This window comes from Lepus europaeus, chromosome 10 (genome assembly GCF_033115175.1).
Source record: "Lepus europaeus isolate LE1 chromosome 10, mLepTim1.pri, whole genome shotgun sequence".
In the NCBI taxonomy this organism is placed as follows: Eukaryota; Metazoa; Chordata; class Mammalia; order Lagomorpha; family Leporidae; genus Lepus; species Lepus europaeus.
The window spans coordinates 111,542,657-111,565,683 of record NC_084836.1 but is presented as its reverse complement, the minus strand read 5'-3'; the positions used below and the strand labels follow the sequence as shown (position 1 = coordinate 111,565,683).

The following is a 23,027-nucleotide window of genomic DNA, read 5'->3' as shown; positions in this document are numbered from 1 at the left end:
AGAGAAGTCTTCAAAAAGTTCATACAAAATGCACATTATAAGAAAATATGCACAGATTTCAGAAATCTATTTAAAATGTATTTTATTTATTTGTAAAAGACACAGACAGAGGTCTCCCATCTGCTGATTCATTCTCCAAATGACAACAATAGCCAGCAACTCAATCCAGGTCTCCTATATGGGTAATAAGGACCCAAATACTTGACGGATCACCTGCTGCCTCCTAGGGTACACAGCAACAGGAAATCCAATCAAAGCAGAACCAGGACCGAAACCAAGGCATTCCAACATGGGATGCAGCTGTTCCAGGCAGCATCTTAACTACTACACCAAACCTCTGCCTTTCAGAAGTTTTTTGCATCAAAGTAAACATCTTTTATTTCCATTTTTTACAATCTTTTCAAGTGCTCTAGTATCTCAAGTGCTCCAAAATTTTTCTTGTTATTTCTAGCTCTAAAATAAACTTTACATTCTTTTGTTTTTAAATGTATAATTTATTTTTAAAGTTTTGTTCTAAAAATGGAACAAAAAACCTGTATGTGATGCCAGCTTCACAGGCAGTGAGGGGTTTAACCCATTACACCACAGCACTGGCCCCGAAATTCTCTTGTTTAACAAAGATCTTTGGGGGTCAGCACTGTGGTACACTGGGTTAAACTGTCACTTACAATGCCCACATTCTGTATCAGCACGCCAATTCAAGTCCCCACTGCTCCACTTCTGATCCAGCTCCCTGTTAATGTGCCTGGGAAAGCAGCACAGGATGGCCCAAGTACTTAGGCCTCTGCCATCATGTGGGAGACCTGGATGGAGTTCCACATTCCTGTCTTCAACCTGGACCAGCCCTAGCTGTTACAACCATAAGGGAAGTAAACCAGCAGATGGAAAAGCTCTCTGTCACTCTGCCTTTCAAATCAATAAATAATCTTTTTTAAAAAATAAAATAAAATAACAAGATGTTCAGGGGCCGAGGTTTGGCATAGCAATTAAGAAACTGCTTGGGATACTCACATCCCATCAGAGTGCCTGGGTTCGAGTCCTAACTATGCTTCTAACTCCATCTTCCTGTTAATGTGTATCCCGAGAGGCAGCAGAGATAGACCAAGCAGGTGGGTCACTGCCATGCACATGGGAAACCAGAATTGAGTTCCAGACTCCTGGCTTTGGTCTGGTCCAACTCTAGTTTGTTGAAGGCATTTGGGGAATAAACCAGCAAATATCTCTCTTGTCTCTCTGCCTTTCAAATACAATGAAAATAAACTTAAATTTTTTCAAGATTTACTTATTTATTTGAAAGGCAGAGAAAGAGAGAGAGAGAGAGAGAGAGAAATCCTCCACCCACTAGTTCACTCCCCAAATGGCAGAGAGAGAGAGAGATCCTCCACCCACTAGTTCACTCCCCAAACGGCAACAACAGCTGGGGCTAGCCAGGTGGAAGTCAGGAGCGAGGAGCTTCTTCCAGGTCTTCCACACGGGTACAAGAACCCAAGCACCTGGGCCACCCTCTGCTGCCCTTCAGGTGCATTAGCAGGGAGCTGGATATGAAATGGAGCGCCCTGGACTCAAACCAGCACACATGGAATGCTGACACTGCAGGTGGAGGCTTAACCTTCTACCCCACAGCACCGGCCCCTAAAACTTTTTTAACAAGATGTCTGTTTGAGAATGGATAATAGAGAAATTGTTTTCTGCATATTACAACACACAAAAAAAGAAAACATAATGTAACATAGAACATACAGAAAATATGTACAGAACCTCATCATCTTCACAGAACTGCTAATGATACTCAGCACAAATATTTTACTTTGGATGGTGTATTTTAATAATAATAATAATCAGCATTTTCCTAAACTTCTAAGATACGCTTGATTTTCTGAAGCACATATTTGTAGTGATATTAATGACAGAAATAATGCCTCAAATCAATGAAACCAGCTACTGTGCAACTGGGAAACACTTAAGTGACTCTTTCAATTTATGAATTATTCAACAAGATTAGCCTCTTAAGATTTATTTCTAAAAACTGAAAACCATAGACTAAAAATTGTTTAATGTTCTATGCCGGCATAATTTAAAACTTCAGAAAGCTGGGGCTGGCACCACGGCGCACTAGGTTAATCCTCCGCCTGTGGTGCCGGCATCCCATATGGGTGCCGGGTTCTAGTCCCAGTTGCTTCTCCTCCAGTCCAGCTCTCTACTGTGGCCCGGGAGTGCAGTGGAGGAAGGCCCAAGTGCTTGGGCCCCTTGCACCCACATGGGAGACCAGGAGAAGCACCTGGCTCCTGGCTTTGGATCAGCGCAGCGCCGGCTGTAGCGGCCATTTGGGGAGTGAACCAATGGAAAGAAGCCCCCCCCACCCCGCTCTCTCTCTCTCTCTCTCTCTCTCTGTAACTCTACCTGTCAATAAATAAAAATAAAAAATCTTAAAAAAAAAAAAAAACTTCAGAAAGCTGCCATGTAACAAAGACTTCCCAGATAACCTTCACTTGGGTGCCCCAAATGTTCCCTTTTATCTGTTGAACATCACATTTGAGAGTCTAGATAATACAAAATACAAACAACATTACAGAGTCTTAAGTTTTACTAGAAAGGTATTTCAAGATCCTTAAAGTAGACACCAAAAAAATTGCATAGGCTTTTTACAGTATTGCTTGTGCCACAAGGGCAATGAAGACTGTAAGTCAAAACATGGTTGAGATCCAGCGTAACCTTGGACAAGATGCTGAACTTTTCTCTAAGCTTCCATTTCTTCATCCTGTCTTGTAGGAATCTGACACCTGATGTAACTATATCTAAGGGATCCTGTGAAGGCCAAATAACACAAAAGGAAGAGTTCCCAAAACAAGTTAACTATTTTGAATCTATAGGTACCAGACAATAAAGCTCAAAATATAAAAATAAAGTGAAACAAAAACCATACTTACACACATAAGAATTAACAAAATTAAACAAATCTACCACCATGAAGTGACAATTTTAACATTCTGCCAACAGAAACCAAAAGATCAAATATCAAAAACTGGTGAAGAAGACAATTTAAAGAAAATCAGCAAAGTCGATCTACAGAACATATATGGAATGCTGCACCAATTCAAAAACATACATCCTTCCCAAGGCACACAAAGAGTACTTAACAAAAATTAATAACATGATGGGCCACAAATGTCTCAAAAATACCAAAGAAATGACACACAGACCACATTCTTCAACCACAATTCCCTGAAATTGAAAATTAAAAATAAGCAGTTTTTAAAAATCATACATTTGGTTTCTAAAAAGCACTTCTGGATAACTCACGGGTTAAAAAAGAAACCTGTGAAAAACACAAGCACCACAAGCTGGGAGAAAATACCTACTACTCACCACATACGAAAATTTGTAAGACTGGTGCTAAAACAGAACTTAGAGGAAACACTACAATGTTAACGAAATACATTAGTAATCAAGAAAATTAGATAGGTAAGTGTTCAACTAAAAAAAAAATTAACACCGATTTTGATTAAAAACAAATCTCTTAAAACTCTTAATCTCGTAAAATAGAATTTCTTTAACTTAATAAAGAGTACCTACCAATATCAAATTCAATGTTAAAATAACAGAAGTTTCTTTAAGATGAGGAACAGGATATGAATGGCCCACCCACCTCTAATATCCAACTCCTTTGGAGGTCTCAGTAAGAAAAAATACATAAGGATCAAAAGGAAAAATGAAGGTCACAATTCACAGATAGTAAGACTGTCTTCATTTAAAAAACAGTAGAGATAAGCATTTGCACAGCAGTCAACATGCACATTGGGACACCTGCCTCCACTGTCTGAGTGCCTGGGTTTATGTCTAGGTTCTGCTCCGGGGGGCAGCAGGTGTTGCCTCAAGTACTTAGGTCTCTGCCACCTACACAGGAAATCTGACCTGAGGTCCTGGCAAGGCCCAGCCCTGCTACTGCAGGCATTTGGGAAATGAAACAGCAGATGGACGATCTCTCTCTCTCTCTTTACTTTTCAAATGAATAAAATAAATATGTATTTTTTAAAATTAAAAAGTCATCTCCAGAAAACCTACTATAATGAATAAAATAATCCATTAAAAAATCAACAAGTCATCTACAAAAACAAAAATATTAAAATTTTTTAAGTATGGCATTTGAAATAGCAATAAAAATTATAAAGTAACTGAAAATTAATTATAAAAAGTCTAAAGCATTCTTGTGGATAAAATTATAAAGTTATCTATGGATATAGGACATAAACATGTTCATAAACAAGAACTAATTATAAAGATGGAAATTCTGCCTAAGCTATCTATGTACTCAACGCAATTAAAATTTGTAGAGAGAACAGTGATATACATTTCAAGTCGTAATCTGTGTTGAAAAGAAAAATAAGGGATGGAGAATCTATTTCCAATAGATGTCAAAGGAAGACTGGCAAGGTGACAGGATCAAAGATCTGAAAGGAGGGAGGAGGCAAGTCTTTCAGTTAGAAAAATAAAGCAAATGACTAGTGCTCATAGTGTAAACAGACAGACTTCTAATATATTAAAGAAAATTCTAAATGTAAATAATAAAACTTTACATCTCTTAGGAAAAAATATAGGATACTATTTTTAAGACATCTGAGCAGTATAGAATTTCTTTAAAGGGACACAAAAAGGATATTATATAAGAAAATGTAAACACACTTTTGGCTTCATGAAAATCAAAGCTGCTGTCCCAGAAGAGTCTGCAAACTTAAAAGTACAATGCACAAACTGGGAGAAAAAATTTACAAAGCACATAACTCTATCCAAACTCTGAAAAAAATACTGTGAAGCAGTACCTAAAAGATAGGAGGGAAAGGAGAAAGCATTAGACTTCTGTGTGGTCAACATGGAAATACCTAAGATTAAAACTGAAGAGATTTGAGGGGCCGGCGCTGTGGCTCAGGAGGTTAATCCTTCGCCTACGGCGCCGGCATCCCATATGGCTGCCGGTAAAGCAGTAGAAGACGGCCTAGACACTTGGGCCCCTGCACCCGTGTGGGAGACCTGGAAGAAGTTCCTGGCTCCTGGCTTCGGTTTGGCACAGCTCTGGCCACTGAAGCCATTTGGGGAGTGAACCAGCAGATGGAAGACCTCTCGCTCTGTCTTTCCCTCTCACTGTAACTCTCTCTCTCAAATAAATAAATAAATAAAATCTTAAGGCCAGCGCTGTGGTGTAGCGGGTGAGGCTTCCGCCTGCAGTGCCGGCATCCCATTGGGCACCAGTTTGAGTCCCGGCTGCTCCACCTCCAATCCAGCTCTCTGCTATGGCCTGGGAAAGCAGTTGAGGATGGCCCAAGTGTTTCGGTCCCTACACTTGTGTGGAAGACCCAGAAAAAGCTCCTGGCTCCAGACTCTGGATCAGCATAGCTCTGGCCGTAGTGGCCATTTGGGGAGTTGGGCCAAAGTGGCTCTGCCTTTCAAATAAATAAATAAATCTTTAAAATAAATAAAATGTTATTTAAAAAAAAAAGTGAGGGTAGAGACTTGAGGCACAGTAGGTTAAGCCACCACTTGTAGTGCCAACATCCTGTGTGGGTACCAGTTGGGAGTCCCAGCTGTTCCACTTCAGATCCAGCTCCCTGCTAATGCACCTAGGAAAGCAGCAGCAGATGGCCCAAGTGCTTATGCCCCTACACACATATGAGAGACCCGGATGAAGCTCCTGGCTACTGGTTTCAGTCTGGCCCAGCACTGGCCATTGTGGTCATTTGGGGATTGAACCAGTGGGTGGAAGCCTTTTCTCTCTCTGCCTCCTACTCTGCCTCTCCCTCTCTGTGACTCCAACTTTCAAAGGGTAAATAGATATTAAAAAAGAAAAATGGGGGCCAGCGCTGTGGCGCAGCAGGTTAATGCCCTGGCATCCCATAAGGGCACAAGTTCTAGTCCCGGCTGCTCCAATTCCGATCCAGCTCTCCACTATGGCCTGGGATAGCAGAAGATGGCTGAAGTCCTTGGGCCCCTGCGCCTGCGTGGGAGACCCAGAAGAAGCTCCTGGCTCCTGGCTTCAGATCAGCACAGTTTCAGCTGTTGTGGCCAATTGGGGAGTAAACCAGCAGATGGAAGACCTCTCTCTCTCTCTCTCTTTCTCTCTCTCTGCCTCTCCTCTCTCTGTGTAACTCTGACTCTCAAGTAAAAAATAAATAAATCTTTAAAAAAAAAAAAGAAAAATGAAGAGACCAAGCAAAAAAATTTATAAAATGTCATTATTAATATTTTGATACATAAAACAACTTTATCCCAAGTTTAAGAATTATTAGGTATTTTTTATTTATTCAATTACTTGGTCAGGGCCATTAAAGATGATGACAGTTTCAACCCCACACGTGTGCTGCAGAAAGAGAACAGCAACTCTAAGAAATGTGGGAAGGGAGGGGGCTGGTGCTGCGGCACAATGGGTTAAAGCTGCCACCTGCAGTGCTGGTATCCTATATGGGTGCTGGTGCAAGTCCCTGCTGCTCCACTTCCTAGCCAACTCTCTGCTATGACCTGGGAAAGCAACAGAAGATGGCCCAAGTTCTTGGGCCCCTGTACCCACATGGGAGACCTAGGAAGAAGCTCTTGGCTTCTGGCTTTGGATCAGCTCAGCTTTGACCGTTGTGGCCATTTGGGGAGTGAACCAGAGGATGGAAGACCTCTCTCTCTCTCTCTCTCTCTCTCTCTCTCTACCACTCTATGTAACTCCTTCAAATAAATAAAATAAATCTTTTTAAAAAAATGTGGGAGGGGAGAGGAAAAGTTACTATTGTGAGATATTTGGGTTAAATTCAGCCTTATTTAAACTTTGCCAAGTATGAGGTACCCATCAGAGGTGAGGAATGTCTGGCCCATGGGCCACATAAGGCCTGTAAAGTCATTTGGTCTGACCCTGCCAAAGCAACTGCAGGTGGGGCTGAAAATTCAAGAAGTCTACAGGCTAATTTTTAAGCTGATAATTTACATGGCCCACGAGTGATGTTATAAATATCCAAATGGCCCTTGGCAGAGAACAGGTTCCTCACACCTGTTAAAGACATTGCCCTGGTGTTGCTGTAGTTATGTAAAAGACATTATAACAAATAAATAGTCTTGATTTAGAATAAAGCCTACCACAGAAAAGGGATCTGTGAACTCAAACAGGAGCACAATTTCAATTCAAAACCATGCACAGAGCTCCCTCTGCTGGCCCAGAGAAAGTGCAACGATCCTAACACTGACAGAAATGTCACTTGTCGGCCAGCGCCGTGGCTCACTAGGCTAATCCTCCGCCTTGCGGCGCCGGCACACTGGGTTCTAGTCCCGGTCGGGGCACTGATCCTGTCCCGGTTGCCCCTCTTCCAGGCCAGCTCTCTGCTATGGCCAGGGAGTGCAGTGGAGGATGGCCCAAGTACTTGGGCCCTGCACCCCATGGGAGACCAGGAGAAGCACCTGGCTCCTGCCATCGGATCAGCGCGGTGCGCCGGCCGCAGCGTGCTACTGCGGCGGCCATTGGAGGGTGAACCAACGGCAAAAAGAAGACCTTTCTCTCTGTCTCTTTCTCTCTCACTGTCCACTCTGCCTGTCAAAAATTAAAAAAAAAAAGAAATGTCACTTGTCATGCATGCCAAATGCAACATGTCCCTCAGATCTTGGGAGCAAACAAGGTTCTTCCAGAGCTCTTATTCAAAAAAGAAACAACAAGCAAAAACCTAAATAGAAGAAGGCTTCCAAAATGTGGTACTTTATCCAGAAAACTGTTTTCAAAGTAGGTGGGCCACGGTTTGCCTCTATGACTCGTGTAAGGGATCCTGAGATTATTAATAAAGCAATCAAATCCCACCCCCCAACCTCTACAAGATAAATCTGAAGCCTTACTGCAGATTCAGATTTACACAGCCAGAACACACTCCCTCAAATGCAGCAAAACTACTAGCCTATCAGAGGCACGGCCCCAAATCCCAGGGACATCCAGAGCAGCCAGTTATTGGAACAACCAACAAGGAGAGGTACTACAGGCCGAGTGTCACCAAATACAACCTGTAGCCTAAATCTTAGTCCCAGTCTCTAACAACTTGATAAATGGGACTCTGTTGGGAGTAATATAATACAATCACTGAGAGTCTGAGATCCGAAATCAAACAGATCTGAGTTCAAATCTGGTCTCTTCTATTACTCATTATGTAGCATAATGAAGTTACTTAATCTCTATGCAATTCAATTTCAACTGCTACCAAGCAGGAAGTTATTATATCTATCTGGACAGCATGGTTGTAATGATTACAATATGTGAAATGCTTATGAAGAATTAAGCACAGTGTCTGGTAAGTATTAAATGCCTAAATTTTAATAATTACTATTAACAATAACATCTACCATACAAAGTATAACACATAAATTACATGTAAGTGTTTTAAACAAACAGAAAACAAGGTATCCCTGTAATCTCACCTGAAGACAGCACCAGACTTATTAATTTTGATGAGTCATTTACATTATGACTATAATGCCTATTAATAATGGTAGGCAACCAAAACAAATCAGAAGTTCAGCATAGACGCTGGAGTGTTTTCAATTCCCAGCTCTACCACTTCCAGCCGTGAACAAGTAACAAGCTTACTGCGGTTGTTCCCATACAGATACAGCGCAGAAACATCTCTTTAGACATTAAGATTACTTAAAGAGCTGAACTGCTACAGATCTTCCCTTATATTCTAAACACAAAGAAATTCAATACACAAAACAAGCAAGACAAAACAAACAGAAAATCACCATAGCACCAAAAAAAAACAGAAGAAATTTTCCAGAAGAGAAAAGCAGGAAAAGGAGCCCCCTAGCAGTGAGCTGAATGATTCCTGGGAAATCCCAACTCAGAAGAACTTTAGTTTTAAGACTGATGTGGGAATAGGAATCCAGTTTGGCAGAAGCTAAGACATATCTATAAAGGAAGGGGAGCCAGAAACCAATTCCCTGTACAAAGAAAGGAGCCAGGAAAAAAATCTACCCACAAGCTTAAGGAGATGATGTAAAAACTCAGCTTCTAGACATATAACCTCCTTAGCTGTACCAGAAGTATACAGAACTGGGAAATAATCTAAAGACTGCTCTGGAAAGCAGTAACTTTCAGGGTCCTGGGACTTCTACACATCCTAAAGGATTTCCAAAGAAGATGATTCCCACTGAAGATAAGCTTATAAACAAAAATTACAAAGCATAAGAAGAAATCTAACTACATGAGAGACAAAGAAACAACAAGCAGCAAAACTCAGACCCCAGGAAGTCAAGATAATGGCTGATCTAAAAGACAGTTTACAAATATAGAAAAATGTTCCAAGAAATAAAAGTACAAAAGTTTATAAAATAAAAATAGGACATTATAAAAGAATGACAAGAAAACTTCTAGAAATAAAACAATATTGTCATGAAATAAACTCAATGGCTTTAAACTAATTATGAGAAAATAAGAGAACATATCAAAGCAATAAAAGACAGGGTACCTGAAGTAGCTACAAATTGGAAGGGACTAAGGAGATGTAACAACTAAAACGCAACATGGTAACCCAAGTAAGATTCTAGAATGGGGAAAAGACATTAGTGGGAAACTGGTGAAGCCCAGACGAAGTCTATAGTTAATCATATTATACACTATTGATTTCTCACTTTGGTAACAGCACTATGGTTATGTGAGAGGTTAACACTTGGGAAGGGCACATGGAAACTCAATAGTTCATCTCTAAGTCTAAAGTTATCTCAATATAAAGATTTTATCTATAATCCTATTACAAATAATTAGCACCTTGAATATTTAGTTTTACTCTTTTTCTTTTTCTCAGTTTTTTCTACAAGTATTATCTTTTTACATTTACAAAACTGGAGTCAAGGGGCCGGCACTGTGGCGCAGTGGGTTAACACCCTGTCCTGAAGCGCCAGCATCCCATATGGGCGCCGGTTCAAGACCCGGCTGCTCCATTTCCTGTCCAGCTCTCTGCTATGGCCCAGGAAAGCAGTAGAAGATGGCCCAAGTCCTTGGGCCCCTGCACCCACATGGGAGACCTGGAAGAAGCTCCTGGCTCCTGGCTTCGGATTGGCACAGCTTCGGCCATTGCGGCCATCTGGGGAGTAAACCATCAGATGGAAGACCTCTCTCTCTCTCTCTCTCTCTCTCTCTCTGCCTCTCCTCTTTCTGTGTAACTCTTTCAAATAAATAAATAAATCTTTAAAAAAAAAAAAAACTGGAGTCAAGCTATAATTTTGTTTCCTTATTTTTTCACTCAATAAAGCATTTCCTCAAATCATTATTTCTTAAAAACAGGATTATTAACAATTTTGTATGGTCTGGCACTCATTCTTATGGAGGGTCAAACATTCATTTGATCAATTATCTGCCTGAATAGTTAAATTAATCCAGATTTTTCAATAATTTTAAGTAGCACATATGGAAGAATTCTTTAAAAAAAAGTTTAGGGCCGGCGCCGTGGCTCAACAGGCTAATCCTCCTCCTTGCGGCGCCGGCACACCGGGTTCTAGTCCCGGTCGGGGCACCGATCCTGTCCCGGTTGCCCCTCTTCCAGGCCAGCTCTCTGCTGTGGCCAGGGAGTGCAGTGGAGGATGGCCCAAGTGCTTGGGCTCTGCACCCCATGGGAGACCAGGAAAAGCACCTGGCTCCTGCCATCGGAACAGCGCGGTGCGCCGGCCGCAGCGCGCTACCGTGGCGGCCATTGGAGGGTGAACCACCGGCAAAAGGAAGACCTTTCTCTCTGTCTCTCTCTCTCTCTCACTGTCCACTCTGCCTGTCAAATAAATAAATAAATAAATAAAAATAAAAAATAAAAAAAAGTTTAGGACTTTTTTAAAGTGTATGTGGGTGGTCAATTTATAGTTTTTTTTTTAAATGCATTTATTTATTTTACTTAAAAGGAAGAAATACAGAGAGACAGAGACAGAGATGGAAATATCTTCCATACCTTGGTTCACTTACCAAATGCCCACACAGCAAGGACTGGGCCAGGCCAAAGCAAGAACCTAGAATTCCATGTGGGTCTCCTAGACGGGTGTCAGGGACTCAATCATTTGAACTATCTTCCACTGCCTCCCAGGATGCATTAACAGGAAGCTGGATCAGAGGCACAGGAGCCAGGACCCAAAAGGGCAATCCAACAGGGGCACACACCCTAAGTAGTAGCTTACCCTGTTGTACTCTGGAAATATCCTTGAGCATAACCTGTCTACATCTTCAGTGATTTTCATGGACTAGATTCCTAGAGAGTAGAATTTACTGGGTCAGAGATTTTAACTTTTAAAGTCTTGATATAGTCTGTATTACAGGAAAAAATGCCAATTTATGCGTCCACCAGCATCATTACCATTCCTTTACCATATGTAAACTTAAAAAAAATTATTTATTTATTTGAAAGGTAGAGTTAGAGAGAGAGAGAGAAACAAGTCTTCCATCTGCTGATTTATACCCCAATGGCTGCAATGGCTGGAGCTGAGCAGGTCCGAAGCCAGAAGCCAGGAGCTTCTTCTGCGTCTCCCACATGGATGCAGGGGCCCAAGGACTTGGGCTATCTTCCACTACTTTCCCAGGCCATAGCAGAGAGAGCTGGATCAGAAGAGGAGCAGCCAGAAAATGACTGGTATTCATATGGAAGTAGAAGCTTAGCCCACTATTCCATAGTACCAGCCTCTATATGTGAACCAGAAACCAAATACAGATGAAGAGCTTGGGCCCCCAAAAAGAAAAAAGAAAACCTTTTCCTTCTGAAAACAAAGGGTTAATTATAAATATACTGGCTGGTACTGTGGCACTGCAGGTTAAAGCCCCAGCCCTGCAGTGCCAGCATCCCATATGGGCGCTGGTTTGAGTCTCGGCTGCTTCTCTTCCGATCCAGCTCTCTGCTGTGGTCTGGGAAGGCAGTAGAAGATGGCCCAACTCCTTGGGCCCCTGTACCCATGTGGAGACCTGGAAGAAGCTCCTGGCTTCTGGCTTTGGACCTGCTCAGCTCCAGCCATTGCAGCCATTGGGGTATAAATCAGCAGATGGAAAACCTCTCTCTCTCTCTGGGGCTCTACCTCTCTCTGTAACTCTCTTTCAAATGAATAAAATAAATCTTAAAAAAATTATAAATATACTGATCATGACCTGAATGGTGAAAATTAGAAAGGACACCAGAGGGGCCGTTGCTGCAGTACAGCAGGTTAAAGCCCTGGCCTGCAGTGCCAGCATCCCATATGGGCTCCGGTTCTAGTCCCAGCTGCTCCTCTTCCAATCTGGCTCTCTGCTGTGGCCTGGGAAAACAGTAGAAGATGGCTTGAGTCCTTGGACCCCTGCACTCACATGGGAGACCCAGAAGAGGGTCTGGCTTTGGATCAGCGCAGCTCCGGCCATTGCAGCCATCTGGGGAGTGAGCCAGCAGATGGAAGACCTCTCTCTCTCTGTCTCTACCTCTCTCTGTAACTCTTTCAAATAAATAAAATAAATCTTAAAAAAAAAGAGCCAGAGAGAAAATATTTTAGGCCTCGAGGGCCATGGGGTCTCTGTCACAACTATTCAGCTCAGCCTCTCTATCACAGAAGCAACCACAGACAAACATGAAAATGGATGGCCACGCCTGTGTTCCAACAAAATTCTATTACCAAAAGCAGGCAGCAGGCCAGACTTGGCCCACAGCCTACAGTGTGTTCATCCTTAGTTTAGGGATAAGGCCTTTAAATTTTAATATAGGAAGGAGAAAAAAAAGAGAACACGACCATGGAGACTTAGTACCTTAAACCTGTGCAAAGCTAAAATTTTCTACACAACTCATCTCTCACTCCAAAATTCTGTTCCTCTGCAAGCTGGTTTGTAATGCACAGAACAAGGGGAAGGCCAACAGCTGAAGAACAGAGGCAAGCAGGGCACCCTGAGATGGGAGCTGAACACAAGGCGCGAGGCCTCAGTCCCAGGCTAAAAAGACTGGCTAGATTCAAAAAGCAACAGAGATGGGATTAAGCTAGCACGGACTTCACAGAACTTCTAAACGTGTACAATCATCATCTTCAACTGAGTATTGGCAAACCTGGGACCACCATGGAAATGGACTAAGATATATACAGTAAATAGCTTAGAATTTCTTTACATTTTGAGATGAATCATGCATCAAAACAATGTGCTTATTTCACAGATCAAGGAACACAGGACAACATTCAATGAGGGAATGGCTGTCCAGGTTCAAAAGCCACCCCTCCTCATTGCTGATGCTTTCTTGCCTCAGACCCCACATGCCAGCCTTTCCCCTCCCCAAACTTCTCGCCCCCACACCCCTCAAAAGAAGGGAAGCAAGACTGAGCCTGCATGGACTATGAGAAGCTGTTCTCCCAGAAGCTGTGTGTTTAACCAGAGCCTTACTTTTCATAGTCCCTTCCTCTTCCTCATCCTCTGCATTGATCACCATGGTGCCCAGCTGTGAGGGCAAGGTGTCTTCATGCTCGATCATGGTACTGGCTCCATCACTCATGGTGCTGGCCACACGCACAGTGCCCATCTCGTCGCCCGCCGCGCGAACCATCGTGCCAGAATCCATTTCATCCTCCTCCTGTAAAAGGACAAACTCTTAAAATGGAGCTAATCTGACCAAAAGACTGAGTTTTCTGAATTACTATTACTTATCTTGGTGCAAATATTCCTGAATTTGACACTTTTTCAAGTTACTATTTAATCAAAAAAAAAAAAAAAAAAGAGCAAATATTCACCGTTGTGACAGCAGTAAATATATCTAACTCCTGAGGACCCTCTCCCTCTCCCTCTCCCCTTCTGCCACAGTTTTGCAACACAGATCTAAGAAGCTGATGTGAGCACTCTTGGAATCTCAAGATTGTGAGGAACTATGTAAGTTTCAAAGCTACTTGTTAAATATGAAATCCAGATTTCCCTATGGGGCTTGGAAAAACCAAGTCTCTGGCCTAGACATTCTCTCTCCAAAATAAAAAGTTGAAGTTGAACAAAAGATAAGGAGGCAAACAAGAACAATTTTAAAATGCTTTAAGAAGCATCGTTAGAATAGGCAGGGGTTCAGCAGACTTCTAACAAGCTTTGGCCCAGTAGGACAATCATGCAGAAGGAGTCTCAGCTCTGGCTGATCCAACGTCAGCTGCTCATCTTATGCGGACTGGCAAACATGAAGCAGCAAGCATTAATGTCTGAGGCCTACAGCAAAGCCCGGCCACTCACTGAGTTATCTTCATCGTCTTGGTCCACTTCCCGCTGCTGGGATTCCTGGCGTTTCAGCTTCACATCCATGGCTTCGTTAATTAAGTCCCGCAACATTGACACTCCTTTAGCATTCCTGACAAACGGGTGCTTAAAGACAGAGTGGAAAACACTGGAGATGATTTATATGGCAACAGTATCAAAACAGTACCTGGCACTTGATTATTTCAGTTGGATCCAATCTTTTTCTTAATGATTCAGACAACAGCTAAACCACATTCACTTTGTAACTGAGCAGGTACACAATCATGATGCTAGGTATGCATATCTATTTCATTATGTCTGCAAATTGAGCCATGCCAGGGCATTTCTACATTGATAAAATATATATTGGTGTATATATATATATATATATATATATATATAGGGACCGGCGCCATGGCGCAGTAGGTTAATCCTCTGCTTTCAGCGCAGGCATCCCATATGGGCGCCGGTTCTAGTCCTGGCTGCTCCCCTTCCAATCCAGCTCTCTGCTATGGCCTGGGAAAGCAGCAGAAGATGGCCCAAGTGCTTGGGCCCCTGCACCCACATCGGGGACTGGAAAGAAGCACCTGGCTCCTGGCTTCGGATCAGCGTAGCTCTGGCTGTTGTGGCCATTTGGGGAGTGAACCAACGGAAGGAAGACCCTCCTCTCTGTCTCTCTCTTACTACCTGTAACTCCATCTCTCAAATAAATAAATAAATAAATAAATAAAATCTTTTTAAAAAATACATAACTATAAAGAAAAATATTGATACATTTGATTTTACTAAAATTAAAAATATATATATTGATATATATATACATATTTAGAATTCTCTCCCATTATATCACAGACAATATTCCTTTTTAATAATGAGCATAAGTAGGTTTTATTATCTGTGAGTTTCATTCCAGAAAAGTAATGAGCATTATAACATACATTATACATATATTAACTATACATTATAATACATACATTTATATGGCCTATACAATGGGTTCACTGGATCTGAAATGTTTGAAAACCTTTTGGCTAATCCAAGAAGAGCAGATATGTATCAAGTTCACACTGTATTATTGTCAATGCATGTAAAGAAGTGGTTAAGTTACACATGTTCTATCACTTCATCTTCACAACATCTGAGGCAGGTATTTTGTTCCCATTTTATAGACAAAGTACGTAGAGGTTAAGTTACTTGCACAAGGAAACAAAGTTAGGAGGGAGCCATGATCAAACTTGGACAGTCTAACTTCATAGTCCAAGTTTCTAACCCTAAGCATACTACCTGCCAATCCCATCCATCTTTAAAGGCCCAGGCACAGAAACTACCTCCTCCAGGAAAGCACTCTTGGTGTCTCCAGCTCCAAGTGGCCTCCTACCCTGAGCTAAAACAGCACTGATCCCAATTATGTGTCAGCTAGACTGGATGGCACTCCTGCCTTGGAATCAAAGAGTCAGGTTCTACTGTCGGTTCTGCTCTTTACCATACGAGTGACTCCAAATGAGTTAACCTCTCCTGGCCTCCACTCTCTCACCAACTACATGGAAATAATACCTACCCCTCAAAGTGCTCCTGTGCTGATCAGACGCTCTGACACCTGCAGAGCAGCCAGCACATGCAGGTGTGCTCACTCAGGTGTCAATTCTTTTTCTGATCCTATGCAGCCCTGTATTTTCCTGCATTATTGTCTTTCCAACAAGTTAACAACGTTCTCATGTCTTTTCTACTCAAACACTCAAACCTCCCCAGAGGCAGGGAATGTCTACTTCCTCTTTAGTCTGTCATGCAGATGGCTCAGCATGTGAGTGACATGGAGAGAGGCAGTATCTCCTGGTGAGCATACCTGCAGGAGCTGAGTGGCTGTGGCCCTCTGCTCAGGGCTCTTTACAAGACACTGCTTCACGAAGTCCGTAAAGTTATCTGACCACAGCTCTGGTTTCCGGAATGTGGGCGGAGGGTTTGTAGGAATCATGAAGATTGCCTGGTTAAGGAAAAAGCGATCTGGTAAAACAAAAGTGATGCTCCAATAAAAATAGAACTAGGATTATATTCAAAGTCTGGTACAATGTTTGTCTAACCCACTGGAAAACCCATCCAAATCCCCACAACAGGCTGAGCATCTCAGAGTAGGAAGCACATCAATTAGAGAACCTGATATATCTCTCTCCCCCTTTTAATCCTCTCTCATATAGTGTTGTCTCCTAAACCAATATTGAACAAGCTTCCTCTTTTTGAAAATCACAATACAGTGTCTTCAAAGTGCAGACAAAAGCGAAGAGCATCCATATCCTGCAGATAATCTCATCCCACCGTGTGCCTCCTCCTTCAAAGTTACCACCCTGGATATCAGCCAGTGCAAAAGACATCATCAACTGGAAGTCTACAAATCACATAGGAGTCCATTAATCCCCTTGCAAGCCAAATCAACATTCTTAGAATGTTAACACACAAAGCTTTCCCAGCACACTGCAGTTAAATTGTACTATTTTAAAAAATAAGACAGGGGCCAGTGTTGTGGAGTAGCAGGTAAAGCTACTGCTTCCAATGCTGGCATCCCATATAGGCACTGGTTCAAGTCCCCACTGCTCCACTACCAATCCAGTTCCCTGCTAATGGCCTGGGAAAAGCAGTGGAAGACAGCTCAAGACCTGGGCCCCAGCCACCCATGTGGGAGACCCAGATGAAGTTCCTGGCTTCAGCTTGGTTCAACCCAGGCTGTTTCAGCCACTTGGACAGTGAACCAGTAGATGGAAAACCTCTGTATGTCTTTTCCTCTTCTCAGTAACTGAATTTCAAATAAATAAATAAATCTTTAGGAAAAGAAAATAAGTCACCCAGATATTCCCAGTGAAAAATGATGTATGAATAAGTGTTAGACCCCACACTCTCCCAGATAATCTTAAAAAAAAAAAAAAAAAAGACAATTGGAGTTGACACCGTATGACACTGTGGCACACCATGTTAAGCCACTGCTTGCAAAGCCAGCATTCCATATTAGCATGCCATTCGAGTCCTGGCTGCCCTGCTTCTGATCCAGCTCCCTGCTAAGGCACCTGGGAAAATGGTGGATGATGGCCCAAGTACCTGAGTCCCTGCCACCCACGTGGGAGACCTTTTTATGGAGTTCCTGGCTTCTGGCTTTGTCATCGTCCAGCCCTGCCTGTTGTGGCCATTTGGGAAGCAAACTAGTGCATAGATCTGTCTTCCCTCTGTCACTCTTTCAAAGAAATAAATCTTTAAAAAAAAACAAAAACTACTGTTCATTGAATTTCTACTAAAAGAGACAGTTTTTAAAAGATGTAACTCTTGGGAGGTTGTCATTGTGGCCCAGTGGGGCTTGCAGAGTCAGCATCCCATATTGGAATGCCAGTTTGAGTCCCAACTATTCCATGTCTATCCAGCTTCCTGATAATGTGCCTGGGGAGGCAACAGAAGATGGACCAAGTACTTGGGCTCTGGCCAACGAACATAATCTAGGTCTCCCACCTGGGTGGCAGGAACCCAATATCTTGGAGACAAGGATGGAGCTCCTGGCTCCTGGCTTTGGCCTAGCCTTGCCCTGACTGTTGTGGCCACTTGGGTAGTGATCAAGAAGGTGGAAGATCAATCGATCAGCCTCCCACCCACCCCTCTCTCCCTGCCTTTCCCTCTGTCACTATGCCTTTCAAATAATAAATAAATGTTTGAAAAACAATCCTTTGCAAAAAATGAAGGAGGAAATTTAACTTTAGGTTATGTCTTTTATTAGGAGAACTAATCCAGAGCTGGAGTGGGGAGGTACAGACAGGGCTGTAGGATCCCCCAGCTGGGTCTGATAACAGTGCTGTGACGAGAGGCCCTGAGGATGGGTAAGCCTGGAAACTCCCTCTGGTGTCAAACTGAAAGAGTTTCAGTGGAGATGCAGTCTAGAGGACCTTCATACTCCAGAAGGAGACAGAGGTCAGAGAGTCCAGAGCCTCCAGATGAAGAGTCTGGGAACCCATAAAGCAGAACTTCACAAACCCAAATGCCAAAAGGGGCCTGGCAGGAAAAAAACATAAATAAACCAGGCTGGGGGTTAAAGACATGAGTTGAAAAGAAGCATTAGACAAGACACTGTCATAAGAGGTGAATCATACTTGGTACCACAACGGGGAATCACAGAAACTGATAAAGTAGAAAGCTCACATCCTGTGTATAAAAGAGACAAGCACTAATCAGTTCCAGCTAACGTCTCAGGTTAAAATGTGGGTGCCTAACTACTAAAACTATATGTAAGGGGACGAGTGCTGCAGTGTGGCAAGTTAAGCCACCACCTACAGTGCTGGCATAAGGACATAAGGACACCAGTTTGAGTTCCAGCTGTTCCACTACCGATCCAGCTTCCTGCTAATGGCCTGAGAGAGCAGTGGAAGGTGGCCCAAGCGCTTGGGCCCCTGCAACCCCTAGAACACCTGGAGGAAGCTCCTGGATCCTGGATCCTGGCTTCAGATCAGCCCAGTTCTAGCCATTGCAGCCATTTAGGAAGTGAACCAGCAGATGGAAGATCTTTCTTTCTGCCTCTCCCTCTCTCTCTAACTCGGCCTTTCAAATAACTAAGTAAACCTTTAAAACAGAAAACAACTATATGTACATACTGCACAAGTCACACTTGCTGCCTATGTCCTCCAGCAGGACGAGGAGCACACAATCTCTGCGTGGAGAGGGCTGGATCACACCAAGTGACAAAACCAGTCAGTGCAAGTGTATTTCCCACAGGAAGACTTCTCAATGATCCGTAATTCATTCATTTATTATCTAAAACCTAACAAAGTAAGCCACTGAACTAATGTTCCAATGATGACCAACAGCTAACCACTCCCCTGGTTTTCTGTCCATTTCCTTACCCTCATGGGATGGATATCAGCATATGGTGGCTTTCCTTCAGCCATTTCTATGGCAGTTATTCCCAGAGACCAGATGTCTGCCACACAGTTGTACCCAATTTCCTGAATCACCTCTGGAGCCATCCAAAATGGTGTTCCTATTACTGTATTACGCTTGGCCATGGTATCCTAAAACAAAAAGAGGAGAGATCAACACTATACATTAAAAATACTTAAAAAGACTCTTCCAATAATTAAAAGTGCATTATAGAGGGAGAGAAAAAACAAAAAACAGTCAAGCCATGATGAAGTAAATCACAAAAGAAATTCAAATGACCAAAAAACATACAGGGGTCAATTATTGAAAAATAAAGATTGACAAAAACATTTTAATAATAAAGCTCACAGCACAGAAAGTCAAGCACTGAAATTCAATGTTATTGACATATAAAATGGTACAACTTTTTAGCAGGCAAACTACGATACTGATTAAATGTTTCAATACCTATACCCTTTGATCCAAATCTATTTTTAAAACCTTATCTTAAGGGCTGACAACCCATATGGGCGCCGGTTCTAGTCCTGGCTGCTCCTCTTCCGATCCAGCTCTCTGTTATGGCCTGGGAAAGTAGCAGAGGATGGCCAAGTGCTTGGGCCCCTGCATTCACATGGGAGACCCAGAAGAGGCTCCTGGCTCCTGGCTCAGCATGGCCCAACCCTGACCATTGCAGCCATTTGGGGAGTGAACCAGCGATGGAAGACCTTTCTCTCTGTCTCTATCTCTGTTTGTAACTCTGCCTCTCAAATAAATAGATAAAATCTTAAAAGAAAACAAAACTTTATCTCATGTGCAAGTGCCTCAAGACATATGTACAATGATTGCAGAAATGTTAATAATTAGAGTGGGGAGGGTAAAAAAAGGAAACAACTCAAATCACCAACAAAATGGGCTAAGTTAAATATAATAAATATCTATACATTGAAATACTATACTAAAAAGGAAGAAGAGGGGCTGGAGCTGTGGCGTAGTGGGTAAGGCCACCCCCTGCAGTGCTAGCATCCCATTTGGGTGCCGGTTCGAGTCCTGGCTGCTCCACTTCTGACCCAGCTCTCTACTATGGCCTGGGAAAGCAGTAGAAGATGACCTTGGGCCCCTGAACCCACGTGGGAAGACCAAGAGGAAGCTCCTGGCTCCTGGCTTCAGATTGGTGCAGCTCTGGCCGTTGCAGCCAATTGAGGAGTGAACCAGTGGATGGAAGACACCTCTCTCTCTCTCTCTCTGCCTTTTTTTCTCTCTGTGTGTAAATAAATAATTTTTTTTTGACAAGCAGAGTTAGACAGTGAGAGAGAGACAGAGAGAAAGGTCTCCCTTTTTCCGTTGATTCACCTCCCAAGTGGCCGCTACAGCTGGCGAGTTGCGGCCAGCACACTGTGTCGATCCGAAGCCAAGAGCCAGGTGCTTCCTCCTGGTCTCCCATGCGGGTGCAGGGCCCAAGGACCTCGGCCATCTTCCACTGCACTCCCAGGCCACAGCAGAGAGCTGGACTAGAAGAGGAGCAACCAGGACAGAACCAGAGCCCCAACTGGGACTAGAACCTCAGGTGCCAGCGCCGCAGGCAGAGGATTAGCCTAGTGAGCCGTGGCGCCAGCCAATAAATAAATCTTCTTTTTATATATATATATAAAAAAAAAGGAAGACAATATACACCTTTTTCCAGCATGGAAAAAAATGCATAAGCTATGGGGCCGGCACTGTGGCATAGTGGGTAAAGTTGCTGCCTGCAGTACTGGCATCCCATATGGACACCAGTTTGAATTCTGGCTGCTCCACTTCTGATCCAGCTCTCTGCTATGGCCTGGGAAAGCAGTAGAAGATGGCCCAACTCCTTGGGCCCCTGCACCCATGTGGAAAACCTAGAAGAAACTCCTGACTCCTGGCTTTGGATCGGCACAGCTCTGACCATTGCGGCCAACTGGAGAATGAACCAGCGGATAGAAGACTTCTCTCTCTGCCTCTCCTTCTCTCTCTGTGTAACTCTGCCTTTCAAATAAATCAATCTTAAAAAAATGCATAAGCTATAAATTGTGAAGCAAAAATTAAACACAAAATTATATCTGAGGGATCCTCAAAAAGTTCATGGAAAATGTTTATTATGAAAAACATGCATGGATTTCAAAAATTTTTGCACCAAAATAAACTTACCTTTCTTAAAATAGTATTTGCTTATTTATTTGAGATGCAAATACCAAGCGAGAGCTGCCATTTGCTGGTCTGCTCCCCAAATACCTGCAACAGCTGGGGCCAGAGCTAGAAGCCAGGAACATAATCCAGGTCTCCCCCCTGGGTGGCAGAAACCCAATCACTTGAGCCATCACTGCTGCCTCCCAGGGTTTGCATTAGCAGGAAGCTGGAGTCAGAAACAACAGCTGGGCAATGAACTCAGGCACTCCAATACGGAATGCCAGTGTCTTAACAGCTAGGCTGTCAAATGCCCAGCCCTAAGCTTGTATTTTGATTTTTCCACAAACTCTTTGTAGCCCCCTCATACAGCCCTGCTTTTATAAAACGAAAAGACCATAATAATGATCACAGCAATAATAAAATCACCACCAATAATAAGCCATACTGTTATATCAAAAACACTCTGTAGGGGCTGGCACTGTGGCATAGCAGTAGAGCAGCCTCCTGCAACGCTGGCATCCCATACGGTCACTGGTTCAAGTCCCAGCCATTCCACTTCCGATTTAGCTCTCTGCTAATGGCTAGGAAAGCAGTGGAGGATGGCTTAAGTTCTTGAGCCCCTGCATCTGCCTGGGATACCTGGAAGAAGCTCCAGGCTCCTGGCTTTGGGACAGCTCAGCTCCAGCCTTTGCGGCCATCTGGGGAGTGAATCAGCAGATGGAAGACCTCTCTCTATCTTTCTGCCTCTCTGTAACTCTTTCAAATAAATAAATAAATAAATAAATCTTTAAAAAAAACACTCTGTAGTAATACAAACTTTAACAGGTTTATCTAGAAGACAGAATCACTAAGTGCTTTTACTTTGATTCTATATACATCAGTAACATTCTGAAGATTTACATAATCATGTATTACATGTGCAATCAGGAAAAAAATGTAAAAACTGAAAAATTAAAAACGATACATAAAAAGCCTTAGTTTGTGGCTTACAGAATAATATGTGGCAATAGCACACATTATGGTAAATAACTACTTACATACTTTCTCAGACTGGCTAGGCCACTGAAAGAGCACTTACAGTTCCCGTACTTTGGGAAGACAAGGATTTTTAAATAGAACTAAAGATGCCGGCCGGCGCCGTGGCTCAACAGGCTAATCCTCCGCCTTGCGGCGCCGGCACACCGGGTTCTAGTCCCGGTCGGGGCACCGATCCTGTCCCGGTTGCCCCTCTTCCAGGCCAGCTCTCTGCTGTGGCCAGGGAGTGCAGTGGAGGATAGCCCAAGTGTTTGGGCTCTGCACCCTATGGGAGACCAGGAGAAGCACCTGGCTCCTGCCATCGGAACAGCGCGGTGCGCCGGCCGCAGCACGCTACCGCGGCGGCCATTGGAGGGTGAACCAACGGCAAAAGGAAGACCTTTCTCTCTGTCTCTCTCTCTCACTGTCCACTCTGCCTGTCAAAAAAAAAAAAAAAAAAAAAAAAGATGCCAAAGGACTTTCTAGCAGCATCACTCATGTTCTTCTGAAATGTCGGTGAGTTAGGTTAAGCCAGTTAGGAGCAAATATCAGGTAATACTTTTACATCAATCTCACTTTATCAGTTCTATGTGAAAAATTAACATGAGAGCTTATGGCTTAGTCGTTCCTTCACTCTGAAATTGAAATTCGCAGGTGTGCTTTCAAACAAAAAAAAAATCATTTCAAAGACTACAGCCACAAGAACAAAAATAAGAGTGGATTAAAACATACATTATGGGGCCAGCGGGCTGGCACTGTGGCATAGCGGGTAAAGCCACCACCTGCAGTGCCAGCATCCTAT

The 23,027-nt window shown here is 43.0% G+C and overlaps 1 protein-coding gene across 1 annotated transcript in view; it reads right to left on the bottom strand.

Annotated features, from left to right (window-relative positions):
- Positions 1-23,027, bottom strand: part of STK4 (serine/threonine kinase 4) — a 101,873-nt gene that overhangs the window by 54,337 nt on the left and 24,509 nt on the right. The window contains exons 6-9 of the mRNA XM_062204258.1: positions 19,051-19,218; positions 16,029-16,166; positions 14,183-14,311; positions 13,361-13,547 (exon numbers count right to left, since the gene is read on the bottom strand). Of these exons, the coding sequence (XP_062060242.1) occupies positions 13,361-13,547; positions 14,183-14,311; positions 16,029-16,166; positions 19,051-19,218 (622 nt within the window). The remainder of the gene's footprint in view (positions 1-13,360; positions 13,548-14,182; positions 14,312-16,028; positions 16,167-19,050; positions 19,219-23,027) is intronic.